Source organism: Carassius carassius, chromosome 32 (assembly GCF_963082965.1).
Source record: "Carassius carassius chromosome 32, fCarCar2.1, whole genome shotgun sequence".
Lineage (NCBI taxonomy): Eukaryota > Metazoa > Chordata > Actinopteri > Cypriniformes > Cyprinidae > Carassius > Carassius carassius.
The window spans coordinates 22,823,761-22,841,809 of record NC_081786.1 but is presented as its reverse complement, the minus strand read 5'-3'; the positions used below and the strand labels follow the sequence as shown (position 1 = coordinate 22,841,809).

General features: G+C 40.6%; 1 protein-coding gene across 1 annotated transcript; it reads right to left on the bottom strand.

The window, feature by feature from the left end:
- Window positions 1–10,963: 10,963 nt before the first annotated feature.
- Window positions 10,964–16,804, bottom strand: LOC132113397 (putative nuclease HARBI1). Its single transcript, XM_059521179.1, has 4 exons — window positions 16,372–16,804; window positions 16,161–16,276; window positions 15,868–15,979; window positions 10,964–11,202 (listed from the first exon to the last, which is right to left on the bottom strand). The coding sequence occupies exons 1-4, from the start codon at window positions 16,802–16,804 to the stop codon at window positions 10,964–10,966; spliced, it is 900 nt and encodes a 299-aa protein (XP_059377162.1).
- Window positions 16,805–18,049: the final 1,245 nt, after the last annotated feature.

Sequence of the window (18,049 nt, the reverse complement as noted above, 5' to 3'; positions counted from 1 at the left end):
AGTCCTTAATAAGATGTATTTTGATAGGTTTGTGCTGGGTTAACCAGTTATGCGATGGTTATGATTTTCTGATTTATAACTTGGAAATGTTTCTCCTAACTAATGTTCTCAAATAGAGTCATCATTCTGTAACCCTACCCCTGACCAGGGGTCTCATTTATAAAACTATGCGTAGGATCTTTACTAAAAGTTTACGTGCGCCCAAAAGCCAAAAATGGCGTACGCCAAAAAATATTCCGATTTATAAAACCGTGCGTACGCACACCTGTAAGCAATGTTCCCTTTATAAATCACAGATCACCCGCAGATGTGCGTACGTGAACCAGCCTCATATCCCGCCCTGTACACGCCCATTTTTAACCATAAATAGTCAATGCAAATCACCTCATGATTGCTGATCAGCATGTAAATGAGAGTGGAATCCCATATATACCTGGAAAACTGGCATGCGACCCGCCAATTAATTAATCCAAGAAAGTGAAAACGTGCATTTCTGTTAGCCTAATTTTAATAATGGCGACAGGTGAGAAAAGAGGAAAAAAACGTAATTTCTCAGATACTGAGATTGAAACACTTGTAGGGGAGGTGGAGGCTCGGAAAACTGTGTTATTTGGTGGCCACAGCAGTGGGGTCACTAATAAAAAGAAGCAGTGCGAGTGGCAAAGTATTGCTTCTGCCGTCAATTGTGTCAGTGGGACAGAACGGACAGTTGCAGAATTAAAGAAAAAATGGTCCGACCTGAAGGTATACAAATTTTTTTTTTACCAACATATTACATTTGTGTTTTATTAGGCTATATACCTATATAAATAGCAATATTGATTTTCAAAAAGTTTTATTTACATGTGCTTACAGTATGCAAAATATGTGAAATAAAGATTCTCATTCATTCAAGGTGGAGGCAAAGAGAAAACTGTCCTCCCACCGCCAGAGCGTGGCTGCAACTGGTGGGGGCCCATGTACAGCTGATCTCACATCAGTGGACAGCAAAATCGCGGCTATAATTGGGGAGGTCAGCGTGTGTGGTATTGTGTCGGAAAAGGAGGGAGACACTGACGTGACTGAAACCACAGAGGAGCAAGGTTAAACCAATTTTTAATCATTAACGCTGTACATTTGAGTGTGTGGGGTGATAAATGGATAAATGTTGCCAATTGTTTGTCCTCCAGTCCTTCCGGAGTCTGAAGCTGTAAATGAACAGGAGGTTCAGGGTGAGGGGTTCTCAGATGCAGATGCACAGCGTCCGGCTCAAAGCAGTGCCCCTTCTGCGTCTGGCACGTCCAAAAGTGGTCGGGTACTCACTGACGCAGTCCTGCAGTTACAGCGAGAGACAATAAACGCTGTCAACAGGGTTGCAGATGAGCTACGGCAGATGAGAGAAGTGATGCAAGAAATTGCACAATCATTAAAAGATGCAGTTAAAACATGAACCTTGAGTTTTGTCTTTCTTTACAAACGCCGCATGACATCCTCACGGATTCTTGCACCTCGTTGATATCCCTCTTGTCGGCCAGGGGGCTGTGGCTCGGGGTCGTAATGCTGGGGTAGAGGGAGATCAGGAGGGAGAGGAATACCGTTTCTCAGTGCTATATTGTGCAAAACACCACACGCCCTGACAATCTTGCACACTTTTGCTGGATGGTATAAAAGTCTGCCACCCGAGGCATCCAGAGCACGCCATCTGCATTTCAGGATGCCGATGGCACGCTCCACAACTGCGCGGGCACGAGAGTGGACCTCGTTATAATGAGTTTCCTCTGCGCTCTGCGGGTTCAAAAATGGGGTGAGGAGCCAGCGTCTCAGGGGGTAGCCACTGTCGCCTGCAGGTTATAATTATATTAAAAACAAAATTGTTACAGTTTCTACTTTTTAATATTGTTAAACTCACCAAGAAGCCAGCCATCACGTACTGCGCCTGCATTTAGTCTGTTCCCTACACTGCTATGTGTCAAGATAAAGGAATCATGTGTTGAACCAGGCCAGCGTGCCACAATGTTTGTGAGGGTCATGTTGGAGTCACATATGATTTGCACATTAATAGAATGCACATGCTTTCTATTAACATAAGCAAATTCATTTTCAGATGGTGCCCTTATAGCAACATGAGTGCAGTCAATTGCGCCGATTACATTTGGGAAACCAGACATTGCTGCAAATTGCGTTTTAATTTCGGCCTGTTCTCGCACAGTGTAGGGGAACCTGATGTATCGACTAACCATATTAAGTATACCATTTAAAACGACAGATATTATGGCACTCAGGGACGGCTGTGATATACCAGACCTATAGGGTGAGATGATAGATTCCAATAGAATTATTTCATATACAAAAAAGGTCTTAGAGACAAATTTGAGGATTACTTATTGTTTTTTTATATTATTAATTTACCTGTCTGCCAATTCCCGCTGGAAACAGCCGGTTGCCAAGAACCCCAGAGTGGTGAGGACTTGTATTTGGACTGGGATGGCATGGTTCCGGCGTGTTGCCCTCTCTAATACTGGACCCAATTCAGCACATAGATCCAAGAGCACAGCTCTAGGGAATCTAAATCGGCTTATTAGCCAGTCATCATCATGGGCCAGGAAATCATCATGGTCCCTGAAAACTCGTTCTCTCCTTATTCTGCCATTAGCGTAATCCTCCAACAGTGCCAGGAGTGCCATCATGAAGCATTACATACCCGGGTCACCGGAGAATTTATATGTTTCTAGCAAATAGACTGATCGTTAACACCTTGACAAAATCACTTAATTAATTTGTGGGCGAAAATTTAAGACGAAAATGTTATAGTGAACACATGCTTCTTGACGGTTTTGTAATGAACACCGTAATAGTTAGGACCGATGATGAGTAGCGATTGTGCTTCATGACTGTATTTGCAGACTTTGACATTTTATGATATAGGCTATGTACATTAAGGAAAATATTTCCTTTTTACACTGTGTTCTGCAGTTCTCTAATAAAAGGGTATTTCATGCTATTCTGTAGGCTATCACATGTATCGCGCCATGTCCTCCTGTGCTCCCGTTGTGGACAATGTGACTGTAAGGCAGCGCTGATTATTATTTTATTTTACTTTTAATACATTTTGAATTACGTTTGGATTTTACTAGATGTATATAGCCTAAAACAATCGGCACAAATAACACTGTTGGATTTAATCTTCATGATAATGTGGATATAACGTATGAAATGGAGTGAAAATTAAATGTCATTCATTCTTATAATCGTTCTTCTCACATTTATTTTCTACAATCTAACTTCAGTTCACGACCTCACCATCGGTGTCGCCAATTCCCTTTGTCTCCAGAATGTGCGTACGCACGGCTCAAAGTTTGCTTAAAGGTGCGCACATTCTCCCGTCAAGTTTGTTTTTTATAGATCACAACCTTTGCGTGGGAACTGGCGTACGTACGTTTCCAGCCCCGTTTTGTGCGTACGCACGCTTTATAAATGAGGCCCCAGATCATAAAACTTTATTACCCAACTGGGAAACGGAACAGGAAAGCCAGCTCACTGGAATTCTTGTAAGAAAGAGAAAAGTACCTTTTCTCAATGTATTCTAAATGTATTGAGTATTGCCTTTTTGTGCATTAGATGTATTCCCATATCAAATTGGAGTATCTGCAATTTTATCGTGTGTCAATCAAACTTTAAATGTGTGTAATTCTGCATATGAATGTAACTTCATGTTTCTATTATTTATATATGCCATTCTTGGTATCTGTTTATCAGTGTTGGGAACGTTACTTTAAAAAAGTAATTAGTTATAGTTACTCACTACTTGTTCCAAAAAGTAACTGAGTTAGTAACTGAATTACTCTATAATAAAAGTAACTCGTAACCAGGGAAAGTAACTATTTGCGTTACTGTAAAAAAAAAAAAAAAGTTGCTATATGTCAAAGTATTTTTTTAGCAGTTTTCACAAGTCAGTTGAAATAAGTAGAACAGACAGGTGTTCGTACATAACTTTCGAGATTTATTGCACGTCAACAGACAGCAAGAGTTTTATCCTGCACTCTTTGTAAGAAAAGTGTTTTTGGCCACTAGCTTTGTAGATGCGTGTGTCACACATTACATGCACGTTCTTGCCTTTGACTACAATGAATTTGAAGTAGTGCTTATATCTCCACCTTGAAAATGCCAACTTTTCATCGGATTGCTCCTGACTCGCCATTTCTCCTGCTGCTGCGAATCTCTGTGTAGCTGTTGCGTCTTGCGTTGCATGTGTGTGACTGTGTGTGTTTTTGGTGCTGCTGGCGCGTGTGTGTAAAAACACTGGCTCTGATTGGCTACCATGAAACACATGACTCTGCCTTAGCCAATCATAATCGCTCATCTCGTTATTAACCCACCTGCTCACTCGCTGTGTGAGCCAGGGGTGCGTTCGGATTGCATATTAAATCAATGCATAGTAACGCACCACATTTAACATTCCATAACGTTAACGGCGTTGTAACTACGGGAAAAGTAATTAGTTAGATTACCCCGTTACTGAAAAAATAACGTCATTACCTAACGCCGTTCTTTTAAATGCCGTTATTCCAAACACTGCTGTTTATACGTCATGCTTTGACGGACTCACTTATGTAAAGGAAATTAATGCAAAATGTATTTATTCTGGAATTACATATTGCTGGAATATAACTGCTGGATTCTGATAATGATTAACTCACGCGAGTGGGTGTTTCCCCAGAGACAAAGGAACCTTTTTCCCGCTTCAGATCGCGGACGTTCATTGGTTGTTCGCACAAACAGAGGCATGAACCAATCAATCCATAAGAAGAACTGTCCCAGGAAGTTCTCTTGCCTCTTCTCCTCTTCTCCAACAGCCTGTTTTCATGGCTCCTTAGGGAGCTTTCATCTCCGTTTTTCTTCGCTAAGTTTATTCTCATATTCGCCTCTCCCTACACGAGGGAGACAAACTCTGATTCATTTTGTTCGGTGAAACTTTGAAACATTGCGCGAGTCGCGCAAGCCCCGGAAGACACGAGAGAACACGCCCAGCTCCAAAAGAATTACACACGCACGCTCGTCTTGCAAGTCACAAAGAGACCACAGGCAACTATTATTTTCTAGAGAGATGTAAATGCTGCTTAAAGTTTGTCTATTACCTTTTCAAGGTGATCTGATTCCTTGTTGTCTTTCAAAAGGTTACTGTCTGTAATTTTGCCATACTGAGCAGGGCCGGCCCTGACCAATTTGCTGCCCTAGGCAAGATTTTACCTGGCGCCCCATGCATCACAGCCCATTTCACCCTGTCATTGTGTTCATGATTTAGCATATATATATATATATATATATATATATATATATACACACACACACACACACACACTCATTACAGCAGAACTGTTTCCAACACTCATAATAAATCATCATATTAGAATGATTTCTAAAGGATCATGTGATAGACCGGATGTCACATGTGACACTGAAGATGTCACGTCTGGTGATACAAGAAACACAGAGAGATCCAAGTGCAGGTATGTGACTTTATTAAAGGGCAAATCCAAAGGGTAAACAGTCCAGGCATGAGTCGAAACCAAAAACATCCATCCAAACATAAACCAAACAAGAAGACAAGGCAAGGGCAAGAACTGACGGACATGAATTAACATTAACATTAAACAAGGACTCCGTAACACAGACTCAGACAGACCAGGTATAAATACACAGAAGGATAAAGGGGAAACAGGAGACAGGTGGGGAACAATCAATTACTCAACAAGGAGGAAGGTGACCAAATAAGGGAACAGGAAGTGATAAGGTGACAGACACCGTGAGAGAGGAGGACATCTAGTGGAGACCCAGAGACACAACCCAGACACTGTGACACATATTAATGAGTAAATCACAGTGCATTGTAAAGAGTTTTTGATATATACAATTGACCTATTTTTCATCTTCATTTTAATGTAACTGTCATATGAGATATATATATTAATCATATTCCTGATTAATTATTAAAATTCCCTATATATCATTTGAGTTAATTTTAATGTACGACCCAGTGTGGCTACAGCAGTGAGTTTGTGAGTTTGTGTGTGCAGTTCATTTGAACAGAACTCTCACTTTACTGCCTTTAAAACACTTGAAATTTATGAAATATCACTGATAGCTCAAACTGAAATATTGACAGGGACAAAAAAAAATTTCAAGAGATTTATCTATTAGGAGACTGATTTGAATACCTTGGCCAAACAATGTAGCAAGTTTTGCAACAAAACATAAATTATGATCATAATTGTATTTGGCCATGTGTGTTTATTACCTAATATGCAGAACATTTATATTTATATTTTTAACTAATTAGATATATTTAAAGTTCAAAAAAAATTTTTGTCAAAACAATTAATATGCTAATATAAAAAGTACTTATTTATAAGTCATTTAACATTGTTGCACTTCACTGTAGTTTTATCAGTATTATTGGCACTGAATCAAAACATAAATATTCTTTCCTGGGAGAAAAAACCTGGGAGAACAGGAAAAAGTTTGAAAAATAAGATTCAAACTGCACATGAGTGGGTATAAATATGTTATGCAGAGACTCAAACTGTGCATGCTTTTGATTTACAGAAGGTGGACACTGATAATGATTCAGCATCATTCATTCTCTCTCCATTGAACTCTCCTACAAACAGTTCCATTTGTTTTGCTTTGTGAGTAGGCAGAAAAATTTATTGAATTACACTGCTCCCTGTTGATAGATAATTATCTCTCATTTGAACACACCTGTTTTTTGTACAGCTCTCCCCAGAGTTTTATTCACTGTGTTTTCACTCACTGAACAGAAATATGTGGCACTATCATCCGGCTGCAAATTGTTAACAGTCAGAGATCCACTCTCAGCAACCGTTTTATTGGCCACAAATTTATTCTGCTCAGAATCTTCATATTGTGGTTCGGTGAAAGAGGTTGTGAATGCAATGAGTCTCATAGTTTGTCCTTGTCGCTGTCTGTACCAGTACATCTGTCTGTAGCTTGAGCCCTTATTGTGTGTGCAGTTCATGTGAACAGAACTCGTCTTTTGTCCGCAAAGAATCTTAGGCTCTTGTATAACATAGTCAACTACTAATGCTCCTGTAGAAAAATCACTGTTTAATATGGCTAAAACATAAGACTAGATTGTTTCAATTACTATGGAGATATTTGTAAGAGATTTTGATACCTTGACTGCAGTGCAGTAACAGAACCCATGAAATAATGGCCCTAGTCATGTTGAGTTCGGTGAGGTCTACAGTGAGTCCCAACCTTTCAAAAGATTCAAGATCAAGCCATTGCTGAACAGGAAATTACATCATAGGTTATAAAAGCACAGGGGGAAAGCAGTATAAACAGGAAACATAGGTTATAAAAGCACAGGGGGAAAGCAGTATAAACAGGAAACATGAAATATTAACAGCTCAGAAAAAACATCAGTCCACAACCAATTGTATTGTTTAGATCAATGACAGCCATCTGTCAAGAAAAGTTCATAGGCTGGTTTCAGTTCAGAGTTTGCATACAGTAGTACATACTGTAAAGTACTCCTGATATACATTTGAGGTGTGGAGAAATGATGATTCGGCATCCATCCATCTGTAAAATGTTTCATGGCTGAACTATTGATTTGTGTGAATGAGTTTATACAATACAGCAAATTTGGTTAAACATTCTGTACATTTATGGAATCACATTGCCCCCTGTTGATCACTGTTACTGTAATTGTTTATGGCAGCTGTTTTTGTTCTACTCTTGCCAAACTTCACAGCACTTTGTGCTGTTTGACTGAGCAGAAATAGACTATCATCTGACTCCACATTGTTCACAGACAGAGATCTGCTCTCTGGAACAGTTTTAATGAATGGAAATTTCTTTGGATCAGATTCACCATAGTCATGTTTTCTGTTCGAAGTGCTTGTAAACACAATTAGAGTCATAGTTTGTCCTGGCCGCTGTTGATAACAGTACATCTGGTTGAATGTAAAATTATTTTTATTTGTGCAGTTCATCTGAACAGAACTCCCTATTTACTGCCATTAAAACACTTGGTTTCTATTATGGTTTAATGGCTTTCATGGAGATTGAGTTTGAATACCTTGGCTTCAATGTAGCCACAGGATGAACAGAATAATGCTCCTTATCATGTCACGTTGAGGCTGGATCAATCAAATCATGATCTGTGATGAAAAACATTTTAGTTGGCAGTACAGGACATCATTATCATGCCTGAGCGAAATTGTACAATGTCACAAATTATTAGTATATAAGTATATTAGTATATAAGTCACCTTTATTTACAAAGTGCTTTAAACAAAAAAGATTGCGTCAAAGCAACTGAACAACATTAATTAGGAAAACAGTCGGTGCGTCCGAAATTGCATACTGCGTACTGGGTACTACATTTGAATTTGAACATACTATTTGACTGTTAGAAAAGTACGTTTTATATGTGGGTAGTGGGTAGTATGAATGAAATTCGGACATACTGCATCTGCCATGTTGACATTGTCTCTTGGCATACGTCGTCACAACAGCGCAAAAATGTAAAGTGCCCACTGTACTGAGTGAACATCAGCGATGTTTTTCGTTATTCATACCGCTTTCGTATGCGTTTTTATGTCGATTGAATTAACAGTCCGCTGCTCACAGATCACGCATTTGTTGGCAGCTTGTAAATCCTTTACTAAATATAAATTTAGCTTGTAATTTTTTTTTACCTCAGAATAACAGTAGCTACAGCTGTAAACAGAATCACAGCCTATTTTTATGTAAGGATATAAAGTAATTTATTGTGATAAAGTAATACAAATAAAAGTACACAGAAGAAACAAAAGAAACACGAATCAATAAACTTGAATGAATGCACGTTAAACTTAGACATACATGTATACGTACACACACACACACACACACATACACTCACCTAAAGGATTATTAGGAACACCATACTAATACTGTGTTTGACCCACTTTCGCCTTCAGAACTGCCTTAATTCTACATGGCATTAATTCAACAAGGTGCTGAAAGCATTCTTTAGAAATGTTGGCCCATATTGATAGGATAGCATCTTGCAGTTGATGGAGATTTGTGGGATGCACATCCAGGGCACGAAGCTCCCGTTCCACCACATCCCAAAGATGCTCTATTGGGTTGAGATCTGGAGACTGTGGGGGCCATTTTAGTACAGTGAACTCATTTTTATGTTCAAGAAACCAATTTGAAATGATTTGAGCTTTGCGACATGGTGCATTATCCTGCTGGAAGTAGCCATCAGAGGATGGGTATATGGTGGTCATAAAGGGATGGACATGGTCAGAAACAATGCTTGGGTAGGCTGTGGCATTTAAACGATGCCCAATTGGCACTAAGGGGCCTAAAGTGTGCCAAGAAAATATCCCCCACACCATTACACCACCACTACCAGCCTACACAGTGGTAACAAGGCATGATGGATCCATGTTTTCATTCTGTTTACGCCAAATTCTGACTCTACCATCTGAATGTCTCAACAGAATTCTATGATGTTGCAAACCTCTTTGGAATTGGGGTGAGCACTGCCTGTGATGTGTTTTGGGAGGTTTGTAAGGGTCTCTGCCAACTGAAAAGGAAGTTTATTGGAATGCCAAAAAGTGAAGAAGACGTGAAGACCATAATCAAAGGATTTCAAGAGAAGTAAGGGTTTCCCATGTGTGCTGGGGCCCTGGATGGAACACACATTCCCATCCTAGCACCCTCCAGCTTTCACACTGATTACTACAACAGAAAGGGGTGGTACAGCGTGATACTACAGGGCTTGGTTGACCACCAGTACATGTTTCAAGATTTTGATGTTGGCTGGCCAGGGAAGTGCCAAGACTCTTTTGTTTTTCAAAACTCAAAACTACATGCAAAGCTGGAAAATGGCACCTGCTTTCCACCACTCACCAAGACAATACAAGGTGTTGACATTCCTGTGCTGATTGTGGCTGACTCTGCTTATAGCCTCTCTCGTAATGTCATGAAACCGTTCCCAGAAGGAGTTGCAAGAGGGCCCCAACTGCAATTCAATGCATGTCTGAGTAGGGCAAGAATTCATGTGGAACATGCTTTTGGCCGTCTAAAGGGCAGATGGCGCTGCCTAATGAAGCGCAATAATAGTCAAACATTAAGTTTGTTGTTTGCAGCTTGCATTGTGCTACAAAACTTTTGTGAGTCTTGGAAGCTGGATTTCCCACAGGAACAGAGCAGAGCAGAGCAGAGCAGAGATTCCTGAGGAGGAAGACACAGAGCAGGAACATGCAGATTGTTACACCCGAGCAGCTTGACCTGGCCAGTTCTACTGCAGAGAAAATCCGTGAAGTATTAGTATGGTACATTTCTGAAAATCAGTGATTGTTGATGTGTGCAATGTGATTAAACATATTCGCTTAATATTTTTGTAGTTTTTTTTTTTTTTTTTTTCAAGCACCTGTGTAACTGGTTCTTCTGTAAAATCAACACAACTGTTTGTACGAACCAAAAAAAGTTACAATCTATATTTCTAATAAAACTTATGACATGTATTGAACATTTGTCTCTTTACTTTTAACGTAAACTTGATTTTAACATTCAAGTTTCACCATTAGGCATTAAAGTGCAAAAATGTAAACATAATATAGTGCAAAAAAAAAAATTCCTATATTTTCACAACATTTTTGTTCCTCGAACAGTTCTTTAAACTTGTACAAACAAGTGCAACTGCACAATAATGTATGCAAAAAAACAATGCCCAGAACATCTAGTGGTAATTTCATCTAGTGGTAATTTGGTCAGACAGTGAACGTTGATCTTGGACAACTGATGTTGACAGATTTTGGTGTGAGGCTTCACCAGGTGGAAAAGCAAATGGATCAGATGGATAATAGTGCTGAGCTGGATGTTGATATTGTGCCAACGAAGTTGAAGGTCCATATTGTGGCATTGCAGGTCTAAGCACTTGCAGAATTTGAACCATGAATTATTGGATATCTCGAGCACACCTGTCTTCAGCTTCCTGACGCTTCATCTCAAATTCAAGACGTGCTCTTTCCAGATCCAGTCTGGTCTGCTGGAACTGTCTCTCCCAGGCCATGTGCTCCTTGTCAAGACGCTGTTCAACTTCTGCTGCTGTTGTATCTTTGTCATGTTGAATTAACATGTTTATCCCTCTCTCCATGGCTTCCATGATTTGAGTTTTTTTGCCTTTGCGTTTACGCCCTGATGAGAAAGATAACAAAATTGCATTGCATTATAAGACAAGTAAACGTGCCTTTATATGAAAATACAATATATCATGATAATGAACATGGTCAGTATTGTTATTGTGGAGACTTCAAAATGTAATAATTCCCAATGAATTGTTTCGATATTTATAATGAATTTGAAAAATATTTTTTAACCAGTTATTTTGTTTCTGAACAGTATTTAAAACTTTTTCTCTATAAATGTACTATAAAAAAACATTTTAAACTGTTATGATTCTTTATTATTGTTCAGTAAAACTTTACCAATAGCTTTGGTAATATTAGATAATTTATTAGTTAACATGAACAATAGAAAAATAAATACCAAATCATGTTGTAATCTTGCTTAAAGGCTTAGTTCACCCAGAACTTTTGTGGTATAAGTGATGGTTCTACCATACTTGTAACAAGAATTTACAGTTTTAGCTATATGAAGTTTGCACAAAACTAAATAATGATCTGAGATATCATCACTTGGCTGCATAATTTCAACACCATCAACATAAATTCCATGTAACAGTATTAAATCTAGAGTCTGATTTTGACAATGAGTATGTCCTGAGACGTGTTGAGTTCTGAATGTCTATAAATGCTGATCCTAATGCATCTTTTTCATTATCAACATGGATATTACTTGGATACACCAGCTATTAAAACCTTATCTGCAGCCGGCAATAACTCGGATGTAAAATCAGCAAACTCTTTAATAAAGTCTGTATAGGGCCCTGGTGGTCTGTATACAGTAGCCAGTACAAACATAACAGGGGATTTATAATTAACATTGTTTTCTCTGGATAATGTTATATGAGGCACTATTACTTCAAACGAGTTATACTTGAAGCCTGCCCTATGAGAAATCCTGAAAAAAAATTTATAAATTGGAGCAAGACTCATTTAAAATAATGTAATAATCAGGTTTTAGCCAGGTTTCTGTCAAACAGAGCACATCTAGATTATAATCAGTGATCATATTACCTGGGGGTTGTTCCATAAAAGAAGCTTAGAAAAGCGGGGATTAAGCTCCAAAACCCGACTTGAATTAACCTAACAAATCAGTTGGGGCTTAAGGCGGTTTCATAAAAGGTAATTCAAGTTCACGCAATCTCACTAATTTGAACCAGGTTTATCTAGTCTAGATAATTGCGCGTGCACGCTATTCTTAAGAAGCCCTGATGGTGGAGCATAGATTCATCAATTTAACATGGCAACTAAAGGGAAAGAGAGAGCAGCGATGTTCACGGCAACTGAGCAGCAATTACTTCTCGAATCTTACGAAGAATTTAAACACATGATTACAAAAAAAGGAAATACGGCAGCAATTAATAAAACGAGAGAAAAAGGCTGGCAGGAAATTACTGATTGTCTCAATGCGTAAGTAGCAATTAATGTAGGCCTACATTACTATAATTTTTTTTTACTTTTATTATTATTTTACTATATTTTTTATATATTTTATTAAAGTTAAATTAAATGGTTGTCACAGTGTGTGTGTGTGTGTGTGTGTGTGTGTGTGTGTGTGTGTGTGTGTGTGTGTGTGTGTGTGTAACTTTTACAGCAGCAAATTAAGTGAAGAAAAAAGAACATGGCAGCAGGTGAAAATAAAATATAAAAATATTGTTCAGAATGGTAAGTATTAATTATAAAGTATAAATCTATGTAAGTACTTAAGCATAGCCAGCTTGATGTACAACTGTCCAGTCTCATGATGTTTAATAATTGCAGCTGCCAAAAAGAAGAGTGAGGTTGCTGGCACTGGGGGAGGGCCACCAACAGCCAACTTTACTCCTGCAGAGGAGCTGGCATTAGACCTGAATAAAGGGAGGCCTGTCATTGAGGGAATAGAGGGGGGAACAGCATCTGGATCCATTCCATCTAGTATAAGAGATCACTACTTAAAAGGTATTTTGTTTATTTTATTTATTTTTATTCTTCCATTCCTAACTAAATATTTTTGTTTTATAGTGATGCCAAATTCTGTGTGCTTTCTGGATCCACCAGACATCATGCTGAACCCTGTGAGTATGACAGTATGAGTTTAAAGCACTGATTTGTCAAGTGGTTATTTATTAAACCAAGTTTAATTAATGGTGTAATGAATTAAACTTCCTAATCGTCGGGAAGAAGGAGGCGGGAACCGGCGGACAATCAAAATGAAACTTTAATTACAAAACAAACACAAAACAGCGCACCAGCCCCTCACGGACGACTGGTGCGCGCAAATAAAAACCAAAACACAACTAAAAGCCCAGGCCTGGTCCTCTCTCGTCCTTCACTGTCGTCGCTCCAGTTTTATATCCTTCCATCTCCTCCGAGGGCCTCGAGACCGGTGGGTCGAACAGGTGTAGCTCATCTCCAATCACTCCACCGGCCTCGCTCCCATGTCCCTCGGCCCCGCCCCACTCGTCACATACCCCCATCGCCCCTCGCAGGCCGGGGGGTACTCCAGAGACTGCGCTCTACTCCCCCCCCCCCCTCCCTCCGGGGGGGACCGCTCACGGGGACCTGCGGGAACCTGGGGGTAGGACAGGCGAGGCGAGAGAAAGGGAGATGGAAGGAGGAGCAACAGAGACGAGAGAGGGGAGAGAGGAGAAAAAAAAAAAAAAATCCGGTTCCCAGACGCACCGCTGTTCGGCCCTCCACCAGCTGGGCGATCTCCTCCGCGGTGCCTGGCGGTGGCACTGGACGGCCCTCGGCGGACGGCACGACACTCCTCCGCCGCCCGGTGGACGGCGACGGCTCCTCCGGTTTTGGGCAGCCGGCAGGAGTCCCCCGTTCCCTGCTCCTCCCCGTTCCGGCGGATGGCAGCAGGCTCCGGCCACCTGGCGAACGGCGCAGACTCCTCCGCTTCCTCACGGACAGCAGCCGCCCCTCCCTATCGTGGGCGGCCGGTAGCGAGCTCGCCCGTCCCCGGCAACTCGCTCCAGCCCACCGCCTCGAGCGTCCATGGCGGCACACTCCTCGCCTGCTCGTTGGCACCGCGGATTCACCACAGCGGCGAGGGATCTTCAGCAGCGCGTCCCTCCTTCTCCCGGGCTTCGGCACCACTGTAATGAATTAAACTTCCTAATCGTTGGGAAGAAGGAGGCGGGAACCGGCGGACAATCAAAATGAAACTTTAATTACAAAACAAACACAAAACAGCGCACCAGCCCCTCACGGACGACTGGTGCGCGCAAATAAAAACCAAAACACAACTAAAAGCCCAGGCCTGGTCCTCTCTCGTCCTTCACTGTCGTCGCTCCAGTTTTATATCCTTCCATCTCCTCTGTGGGCCTCGAGACCGGTGGGTCAAACAGGTGTAGCTCATCTCCAATCACTCCACCGGCCTCGCTCCCATGTCCCTCGGCCCCGCCCCACTCGTCACAAATGGTTTTAGGTTGAAGGCCCATCTACAGTTGAGGAGGACGAGGAAACTGTGTCAGTATGTTCAAGGAGGCCTGAGGTAGGCACAAATTTGCAAATTATATTTTTAATAGCCTACCTGTGAGGTGCTAAATTGTGTGTATTTCCATTATTGGCAACAGGATGCTGACACCCTTCTAGAGCCCTCTCAGTCTGGGACGACATGTGACCAAGTGAGTATTAAGAAATTACAAAAAAGTGCCAAGAGCACTAGATCAAATTGAAAAAAATAAAATACATTTCTGTTCCTACAAGACCCAGAACATAAAGGGAGTCTACAAAAGGTATCTCCTGAAACAAATGGAGGCCATAGATACTGACATCCAATATAAAAAACTCAAGATGAGAAAGTTGGAGCTGGAAATCCAACAGCTTGAGAAAAATGCAAGTAGAACTGCCATATTTAAAACAATGACACATGACCTTTTTGTTTTTTGACCACATTTAATTGTATGTTTTCACCCCCAACAGGCAGCTTCAACCTAAATAAAATAAAAAAAATAAAATATGACTTGTGTGTCTGGTAAATTAAGGGGAAAGTGAAAACCTTTAACATGGTTTGGACAGTATTAACTAAAATAATTATTGGCATAACTGTCTCTTATAACCCTGCCTATTTCATTGTCATCAAAAATGCCTTCAATGTCCCAGTCTTGCTCTACAACCATCCTTGGTTGCCTCTCTCTCCTCAGGCAGGCAATGTTATGTAGCACAACACATGCAACTACAATGTCACATGCCCTTTGTGGAATCACTCTGAGGTAATTCAGGCACTGGAACCTTGACTTGATGAGCCCAAATGCCATCTCTATACGAGCTCTTGTGCGTGCATGGGCAATATTGTAGTTGTGCTGTGCCTCAGTCTGCGTCTCCTGATAGGGAGTCAAGAGATAAGGCAGGCATGCATATCCCTTGTCTCCCAGCAAAACTCCTGAGAATTGACCTGAATAAAAAAAAAAAATTTTGAAGTTTTTTTTAAAGCTGTAGTTTTTGCTATATGTTAAGTGACTAACATATAGCAAAAACGGGGTGGTGATTGCGCAGTGGATAAGACAAATGCACTTGGTGTGAGAGACCTGGGTTCGAATCCACTGTGAGACACCAATGTGTCCCTGAGCAAGACACTTAACCCCTAGTTGCTCCAGAGGCGTGCGACCTCTGACATATATAGCAATTGTAAGTCGCTTTGGATAAAAGCGTCAGCTAAATGAATAAATGTAAATGTAATGTAATGTACCTTGTGCCAGTTGGTGGGAAAGAGAAGAGGCCCGAAAGATTCTGGAATCATGCACTGAGCCAGGCCATTTTGCCTCTACATTTGTGATGATGCAGTCTGCATCACCAATCATCTAAATAATTAAAAATGTAGGTCACTACACTGGACTTACACACACACACACACACGCGCACACACACACATATATATATATAGAATTGTAAATGCATTTGCAATGAATAGAACACAGGTGCCCAGCTTATTGTAAAGAACAATCGCTTCTAGCCTACAATATAATCTCAGTGGGACTGTACCTGTACATTGATGCTGTGTAATGATTTCCTATTAACGAAGTCTGCTTCATGCGGACCAGACGGGCGCTTTATGCGCACGTGGGTGAAGTCCAGAGCTCCGATAACATTTGGGAAAGCTACAAAACTTAAGTGTTTGTCTGTCAATTGCCATGTCTTACATTAACAGACAATAAATATTTCCATTTTCTATATAGTTCTTATTTTAACTTACCAGCGATTCCATAAAAGGCTTGTTTAGGTATGTGAATCGCTCTGTGGCCAGGGAAGGTGATGAACACATTGAGTAATTTTTTTAAAGACCGGTACACAATTCGTACAGAGCGGCAAACCGATGCTTTGCTGATGTTCCCTGCATCTCCAACTGTGTACAAAAATGTTCCGCTGGCAAAAAAGCGATGTGCAATGCACACAGTCTGCGGGACTGTGAGCGCTTTATTGCGCCCTGTGCTATTTGCGATGTGTGGGCTCAGTAATCTGCAAATATATGCTATCCCTTCCCTCGAGAATCTATACCGCTCATGCAGGTAGTAGTCAGAAAAAGCCAACGGGTCTGCCCTGTCCCTGAAAGTACGCTCTCTTTGAAATGCCCTGCGTATGATTATCGCTCCCTCATCCACCACCTCATCAATGAAAGGACACGCCATGACTATGCGTCCTCCTACACGGGTGGAGCTCCCTATTTATAGACATTTAGGCTAATTGATTCATTACAAAAATCACACCAACTAAACAAATAGGCCTACAATTACTTCTTTACATTTGTTTCACTTTTTGTATGTTCGAATTACATTTATTTTTAAAGTGCATTTGTTTTAATTGTTGGACTGATAGTGGTTAGGCCTACATGAAATAAAATGGCAGCATGCCAGAGAGTACGATGTAATATCACATTCCTAGTGGGTCAGTGTTAAAACGGTATTCTGGTTAAGCATCAACTCAAGCTTAGCCTGACAGTTAGCCTGCCCCAGACCAGGCTAGTTTCCCAGCATAAGTTTCCAGGGTAACTCAGTTTGAACTATTTTAAGTTTGCTTTATGAAACAGAATTCACAGACAATAAGTCTGACTAACCAAAATAAGCCTGGCTTATTTTCTAATCTTGTTTTATGGAACAGCCCTCTGATATTTAATAAGCCAAGCTTTATCATTTGTTTATCCGTATTGCATCTGTTTTTTATTTGTTGAACCTCAATTAAATTGTTACTCTTAAATTGGTTTGGACATTTTTTGTATTTTCTAGTTCGGGTAACAGACACAGGCTGCATCCGAAAAGTGAAAAAAGCTGCCTTCGAAGGACGCATTCCAAAGTTGTGAGGCGTCAAGGCACATCCGAATTCAATGTTAGCTTCACTTCCTGTCTCCTGAGATGCCTTCATCTGGACGATTTTTGAAGGCAGCATAGATGTATCCTTCACTGCCTTTGATATCCCACAATCCTGTGCGTTACATTCTGTGACAGTTAACCAAAAAAATAAAGATGGTCCCTGAAAGTTGCGGTCGCTGGTCAGTTTGTGTGTAAATGTATGTTTCTAATTAACATTTTCAACTTTTGATGTCATTTCTATTGAGAAATCAATATCACAGTAATGAAATAACCACTTAGTTATCACCAAAGCTCTCTATATTTTCCTGTTAATCATTAAACCATTACAATACCTCAGAAGCCTGTCCAAAATCAGTTTCGTGAGGTGCCTTCGTGCAAAAATGCTGCCTGCAAAGTCATTGCCTGATACGACAGCGAGGCAGCAAGTCACCTGCCTAAGTTTTCGGATTCAGCCACAGTCTCTATAGTGTTATATCTATGTGAAAGAGTCTCTGTGTGCTGAGAATTAACTGACTTCTGTGACATGAGGCAGATCATCGGTTTAGCCAGTCTGTCTGCTTTCTGTCC